Raw genomic sequence first — 7,510 nt, 5'->3', positions numbered from 1 at the left:
TCTTCCCCCCCCCCCCGGACGTTTCTTCCCGTAGAGAAAAGATCCTCCAAAGCAACACTCTCTGATACCTAAACTCCACGTTCGCGTCTTTCACCATCGCTAGCCTCTCAATCTCTCCAACGACTGTTTCTTTCCCGCTTTACTGGATCCATAGAACACCAAAGTCCGTCTGATTCGAGGTAGACTCGATTGTTTTTTCGCAGGTTTGTACTGGTTAAATCGGATTGTGTAGTTTGTGTGCGTTGAAACCTCGTTCTGGGGGTTGAGATTTTGTAGCTGGGGACGGAGCCAGAAGAGAAACATGGAGAAGAAGATGACGATGACGAGGAGAGAAGATCTGTATACTGATGAAGAAGCTCCTTCATGGCGATGGTTTAGTTAGGGTTTGATAGAGAAAATTTGTAAACGTTGCTGATGAAGATTGTTGCTTCACTCTGTCGGCGAAGCCCAATGATACGAACAGGGTAGTGTTGATGGAGTCAGTTTTAAACCGGCTGGTTGGTTCATTTTAAGAGAACAAACCGACTGGTTTAAATTGTTTTGGTAGTGGAATCGATTTGGTTCGGTAAATTGTATGATTTGATTTGGTTCGGGCTGTCTTGGTTTGGTTTCTTCGCCAACTTGTGTGTTTGTCCTTTTGTCGTCACCGGAAGCCTCCGTTTTAAATCCTCAAGAGTCAAAGGTCGTCAAAGAGAAGAAGATCAAATACAGCCACTTCACTCGGATCGGAGGCTTCTTCCTTTCTCTTCGACTCCGTTTTTCTCATCTCCATGTCCTTTCTTCTTCTTCTTCTTCTTCTTCTTCTTCAAGGTTTGTTGAGTTTCTTTACCTTTTTAGTAACTTCCCGACAAAAAGATATATTGTATTACCAATTCGCACGCAACTTACATAAGTTTCAGTTAACAGTGAGTTGACCAACGACCCTTTTTTTTCTTGATTGTGTCGGTAGGATAAGTTTCTGAAGTTAAAGACACGAACTTGACTGTTTTGTCGGTTTTGAATCTGTGTGAATTCTTCACATGGAGATTAGATCTGAGCTCCGAAAAGTTTCCCGAAGTGGAAAACCGACATGGGCAGTTCTTGCCGCGGGTCTGGCTCTTACTCATATCCTGTTGTTACTTTCATATGGAAGATATCTGTTGCCTGATGGCAGAAGACCCAAACTTCCCAATGAGCACAATGCGTTGATGACTCCATCGCAAAACGCTCTTCTTAGGAACACACTTGCGGTTAACGTCTCTGCGGCTCCTACAGGGTTGTTGGAGAATAATGGCTCTGGTCTAAGGAATGAGACAGAGGATGATGAAGGGTTTGTTGACCTTGTTGATTTTGAGAGCTTTGAAGATGTGAATGATAGTGTCATCGTCAAAGAAGTGGCTGGAAACAATGAAAGTGACAGTTTTTTTCCGTTAGAGAAAAATGTGATGCAAAATCAGGTGCAAAATGTGTCTTTGCAAAGTCAGAACTCTGTTTTGAGTGGAGGCTCCTCCATAGCTGCTCCTATTCTGGAAAATAGTTCCTTGATTGTTACTAAGAAAGTGAGTAAGAAGAAGAAGAAGATGCGGTGTGATCTTCCACCAAAAACTGTGACCACAATAGATGAGATGAATCGGATTTTAACAAGGCACCGTAGATCCTCACGCGCAATGGTACGTCCTTCTAGTTTCTTTGTATACCCTATGGAACTTTTAGTTATCATGTACTTGAGAAATTACTGCTTCTTCCAATTTAGCGACCGCGTTGGTCTTCTAGGAGAGATGAGGAGATGCTGGCTGCAAGAAAGGAGATAGAGAATGCTCCTGTTGTAACAATTGATCGAGAACTCTACCCTCCAATATTCCGTAATGTTTCCATGTTTAAGAGGTAATGGTATACGTCTATGAGTTCTCTTAATGTCGTTAGTCCTATGTAGATGAAATAATATGATCTGTTTAGTTCATATACAATCTGATGCCGTTGGTAGTGTTTTACTATAAAAGGTAATCTTGACATATTCGATTCAGTTATATACCTCAGGAGTTACGAACTTATGGAACGGCTACTCAAGGTTTATGTATATACAGAAGGAAGCCGCCCCATTTTCCATACTCCAATACTCAAGGGGTTGTATGCATCAGAGGGATGGTTCATGAAGTTGATGGAAGGAAACAAGCGTTACACTGTAAAGGATCCAAGAAGGGCTCACTTGTACTATATGCCATTTAGTGCACGGATGCTAGAATACACGCTTTATGTGCGTAACTCTCACAACCGAACCAACTTACGCCAGTTTCTTAAGGAATACACTGAGCACATCAGTTCCAAGTACCCTTTCTTCAACAGAACCGGTGGAGCTGATCATTTTCTTGTCGCCTGTCATGATTGGGTATGCACCTCCTTCAGTTCTTCTATGAATGAACTAGTTATTTCGCCATTGAGTAAGTATATTCACTAGGCCTGCGGGTTTGGTTTCTTTGGGTAGTTCGGGTCGGTCGAAATCTAGCTGAAGTGAACCGAAAAGAAATTCAGCTTCAAAAATCTCTACCAAAGTATATATGGTTTTCGGTTTAAATTGGAAAAAATTAACAAAATTTTGGTTATGTTTGGTTATTTCGGTTTAAATTTTGGTTAGTTTGGTTGGAATTTTGGCTTAAAATTAGCATCTTTTTGGTTTTTCTCTTTGAAAATCGAACTAACTGATTACCAAAATCGAAAACCAAAAGTTTTAGTTGCCGAATTGAATCGAATCTTCTAACCTAACTGAACCATAAACCAAACTTTTCGGTTCGGTTCGGCAGGTTCAGTTTAGTTAATAACAGCAGGCCTAATATTCACGTCTTGAATTTGTGTTCACTAAACAGGCACCATATGAGACGAGGCACCACATGGAGCATTGCATTAAAGCTCTATGCAACGCAGACGTTACCGCAGGGTTCAAGATTGGAAGAGACATCTCACTCCCTGAAACATATGTCCGAGCCGCCAAAAACCCGCTTCGTGATTTAGGTGGAAAACCTCCCTCTCAGAGGCGGATCCTAGCTTTCTATGCCGGAAGCATGCACGGTTACTTACGCACCATCCTACTCCAGCACTGGAAAGACAAAGACCCGGACATGAGAATCTACGGTCGAATGCCACTCGGTGTGGCTAGCAAGATGAACTACATAGACCAGATGAAAAGCAGCAAGTACTGCCTTTGTCCTAAAGGGTACGAGGTGAACAGCCCGAGGGTGGTTGAGTCTATTTTCTACGAGTGTGTCCCTGTGATTATATCAGACAACTTTGTGCCGCCTTTCTTTGAGGTTCTTGATTGGAGCGCCTTCTCGGTCATTGTTGCGGAGAAAGACATCCCGAGGTTGAAAGACATTTTGATGTCTATACCGGAAGAGAAGTACGTGAAGATGCAAATGGCGGTGAGGAAGGCGCAAAGGCATTTTCTGTGGCATGCTAAACCGGAGAGATATGATCTGTTTCATATGGTCTTGCATTCTATTTGGTATAACAGAGTGTTCCAAGTAAAACGTAGATGATATGCTTATATCGTGATGTGTTAGTGTTCTAATGTACTTGTCTAAGTCTTGTCTGTTGTGTGAGTAGGAATAGCTACCATGTTGACTCTACCTTTGTAAATACTGGTTGTGTTACAAGATGTATGTTTCTATGCTAATAAAATGGTTACAATATGTATGTTTCAGTCTCTTTTGGTTTAAAGATGTATCATGTGTGTCTCTATGCCAACAAAATGGTTACAACTTACAACTTGGTAACTTACAGGAGGTGTATGGGAGGTGTATGGGCATAAGGCGATTACTCGCTATTTTGTGCGTACTTGCGACTTAACTTGCCTTATACGAGTAATAAAACTTTCGACTTGTACTTGACTTGTTAAAAACGAATACTTGCTATTTCGAGTACTTGATCAAAACTGAATTACTCGCAAATTACTTGCTCTGCTCTCCTACTTACTATTTACGAGTACCTGTGAACTATTTTGCGAGTACTTGTGAACTATTTAAGAGTTTTTATGAGTATTTATGAACTAAATGATAATCTATTAGAAAAAGATATGAAAGTTTGTGTTATTTATTCTACTTAACATAACATGTGAATTAATTTAAACCAAATATTTGTACATGTTATAAAGAAGAAAATAAGAAAAATATATGAATATTTCGATATATAAACATAATATAATTTTTATGATGACAAAAATGTATTCACTAAGCAAGTATCGGGTAATAACATGTCATGTAATTAAATTTTTAATACTTGTTACTATATAATACTTGATTAGATGAGGACGAATATTTAAAAATCAAGATAGATATGAAACAAGTAATATAATAAGAGTAATGAATATTTGTGTCCAATCTTAAATGTAAGTAAAAGAAAAGACAAATATAAATAATTATTTAATATATCACGTAACAAATAACAAGTAATGGAGTAAGTAATGAGACGTAACGAGTCAAGTACTAAACATAATAATGATACTTGATACTTGACAACAACGAGTAGTTGAATTTTCAAGGCGGGTACGAGTCTAAGTAACAAGTTTAAGCAGAGTAAAGAGTAATGATATGTTTTAGTCTCCATTGGTGTGAACTTCAGCTTTTGAGTTCGGCTTAACTTGATATTGATTTGAAGGGAAACAAACACGCGGAAGCTTATGGGCCTGCTTATCCAACGCCTATCTATGGGCTTTCGGCCTACAGTAAAACGTCGACGTTTGAGTGTAAGAGAAGTTCGCTTAGAACAGTTCAGCTTCCCCCACAAAGTTCGTCGTCGTCGTCGTTTCGGAGACTGAGTCCAAAAAGCCATGAGCAGTGAAAAGGAAGAGCAACCATCAATGGAGATCGACGATTCGGACAATGTTCTCGATCTCACTAGCTGCCAGCTCCACACTCTCGATGCGATCGAGTTACCACCGACTCTAATTGAGCTGGACCTTACGGCGAACCGTTTATCGGAATTAGACTCGAGAATCGCTCAGCTCTCTGCGCTGAAGAAGCTTTCTCTTCGCCAAAACCTAATCGATGATTCCGCCGTTGAGCCCTTGTCTCGCTGGGACGCCTTGTCCGATCTCGAGGTGATCTCTCCACTCTCTAATCGTGTTGAATTGAATCGGCATTTATAATCCGTGGAAACCCTACGATTGATCATCATTATATATATATATATATGCAGGAGCTGATTCTCAGAGATAACAAGCTAGCAAAGGTTCCAGATACTGCCATATTCTCAAAGCTTTTGGTTTTCGACGTATCTTTCAATGAGATCACTTCGCTGCAAGGGTTATCAAAGGCCTCTAGCACACTCAAGGAGCTCTACGTTTCTAAGAACGAAGTTAACAAGATTATGGAGATTGAACACTTGCACGACTTGCAGATTCTTGAACTCGGTTCTAATAGATTACGGGTTTGTTTGTTTTGTTCCGCATCCTTTGGTGTTTTCTAATCGCTTTATAAGGATTCAGCAATGAAAATTGAGAGCCTTGATGTTTTCAGGTGATGGAGAATATGGAGAACTTCACTAAATTAGATGAACTATGGCTTGGAAGAAACCGTATCAAAGTTGTGAACCTGTGTGGGCTCACATGTATTAAGAAGATTAGCTTGCAGAGCAATCGATTGACCTCTATGAAAGGATTTGAGGTGTGCGTTGTTTTACCTTTCTGCAGATATCATAAGCATTTTGTTTCTTCTGATGCGTTTAAAAAAATGTGTCCAGGAGTGTGTTGCTCTTGAAGAGTTATATTTGAGCCATAATGGTATCTCGAAAATGGAAGGCTTGAGCGCATTGGTTAACCTACGGGTATTGGACGTCTCGAACAACAAGCTCACATCCGTTGATGATATTCAGACCCTCACAAAGTACTTAAAATTTCCATTGCCTTAGACCTATTTTTTTGTGTTTTGTTGTTCTCCATCTTGACTTGACATTAATTTTATAGGTTGGAAGATTTATGGCTTAATGACAACCAGATAGAATCACTTGAAGCAATCACAGAAGCTGTTACAGGCTCTAAAGAGAAACTCACCACTATCTACCTCGAAAATAACCCCTGTGTAAGTTTTTAACCATACATGGAGGTCTTTCAGTCTCTGGTCATGCATCATCGTAGGATTTCATATCTTCGTTTTGCTTTTTGATATGGCATGTCAGTTTAGTGGTACGCATAGGATCCCATTGCCTGTCTTGTTCAGTGTGCATCGTAATATAGATAAATCATTTAATGTATGCATCAAGGAACATAAGTTGAGCATCGCAACATGGTTGTAGATATCTGCATCCGTTTATTCATTTATTTAGTTGAGGCCCAATATCTTCTTTAGATCATAATTTCTCTGGCTGGGAAATTGTGGAAGTTATTCATTTCACTTTGGATCCATCCATGTAGCTATATCTAGTTAAAAAAAGTATTAATAATTATGTATTGTCGTATCTCTTCTCAGGCCAAGTCTTCTGATTACGTTGCTGTGCTGAGACAAATCTTCCCAAATGTGGAGCAAATAGATTCTAACTTATTTGCTTGAAGATGGATATGCCTCGTTTAATGAGAGCATATGGGCATTGAATCCAAGAAATCAGGTGATATCTCGAAATATACACGTGGTCCTGCTGTTTATCATAAAGAAGTGCAAAGGAGCAAATCAAATCGTTGTCTTCATCAATATTTTGTCAAAACGACTCTCGTGTTCCCTTGCAAGCAAACCCAACGCTTGTATTTGCCTGTAACTCTGTAAGCAGTGTTTGGTCTGTGTTGTAAGGCTGAGTTTGTCTTTGTTTCCCCTGACACTCTTTATTATTATTATTTTTTTCGGGGTTTTCATGTGTGATTGTTAAGCATTGAAAAGTTGCTAGGTTGAGGTTTCACTGCTTTTTGGTTACTATTGTCAAGTCTGTTCTTTCATTACATGTGTGAAGTTGATGAACCCGAACAAATTCCTGGAAAAAAATCGATCATTCATAGGTTTTGATACCTTCTTAATAACATCTTGTAGAAGAAAGAGCTATGTTTCACTAACGTTTCATATCTACCTAAATAACCATCGTATAGATCACAGTTATCCATACACACTTCTCAAAATAGTACTTTCTAGACTAAACCGATTTGAATCGAATTCTAATTTTGTACCGGTCTGCAAAGTCAAGTACGGTTTGGTATGGTTTGATTTGTGACTTTACATCACGCGATTAGAAAGAAAAAAACAGGGAGCTTTAGATGAATGTAGCGAATAAAAAGTTGACAAGTGTAAAATCCACGAAGGCGCGGCAGTAGTAGGGATGTTAATATGGGCTCAACGTGACAGGGTTAGCCCTAACCCTGCAAACCCATTTGTAACCCTAACCCTCATTTTTTAAACAGGGTTTAAATAGGGTTGGCCCTAATAGGACCAGGGTTTAAATTCTAACCCTTTTATTTTGATTCACACAACTATTATACAATATTTAATAATGTTTTTAATCAAAAAAAAACTTAAAGTAGAGTTTTCTCGCCAAAAACTGAACAACGAAATTTTCCGTCGAA

General features: G+C 39.2%; 2 protein-coding genes across 3 annotated transcripts; both read left to right on the top strand.

Moving 5' to 3' along the window:
* The first annotated feature begins 645 nt into the window (after positions 1–645).
* On the top strand, positions 646–3,662 carry LOC106317865 (probable glycosyltransferase At3g07620). 2 transcript variants are annotated; one of them, XM_013755657.1, is made up of 5 exons: positions 646–810; positions 950–1,649; positions 1,733–1,863; positions 2,017–2,365; positions 2,841–3,662. In XM_013755657.1, exons 2-5 carry the CDS (start codon positions 1,020–1,022, stop codon positions 3,507–3,509), a joined length of 1,779 nt encoding a protein of 592 aa, XP_013611111.1. In that variant the 5' UTR covers positions 646–810; positions 950–1,019; the 3' UTR covers positions 3,510–3,662. The 2 variants fall into 2 exon arrangements, with proteins under 2 accessions (XP_013611111.1, XP_013611110.1); XM_013755656.1 differs by having other exon boundaries at positions 676–1,649.
* A 1,094-nt stretch (positions 3,663–4,756) lies between these two features.
* Positions 4,757–6,905, top strand: LOC106317866 (protein phosphatase 1 regulatory subunit pprA). Its single transcript, XM_013755658.1, has 6 exons — positions 4,757–5,068; positions 5,167–5,397; positions 5,487–5,633; positions 5,710–5,852; positions 5,933–6,047; positions 6,435–6,905. The coding sequence occupies exons 1-6, from the start codon at positions 4,799–4,801 to the stop codon at positions 6,513–6,515; spliced, it is 987 nt and encodes a 328-aa protein (XP_013611112.1). The 5' UTR covers positions 4,757–4,798; the 3' UTR covers positions 6,516–6,905.
* The last annotated feature ends 605 nt before the right edge of the window (positions 6,906–7,510 follow it).

The sequence above is a fragment of the Brassica oleracea genome, chromosome C9 (assembly GCF_000695525.1).
Source record: "Brassica oleracea var. oleracea cultivar TO1000 chromosome C9, BOL, whole genome shotgun sequence".
Taxonomy (NCBI): domain Eukaryota; kingdom Viridiplantae; phylum Streptophyta; class Magnoliopsida; order Brassicales; family Brassicaceae; genus Brassica; species Brassica oleracea.
This window is presented reverse-complemented; position numbering and strand designations above follow the sequence as displayed.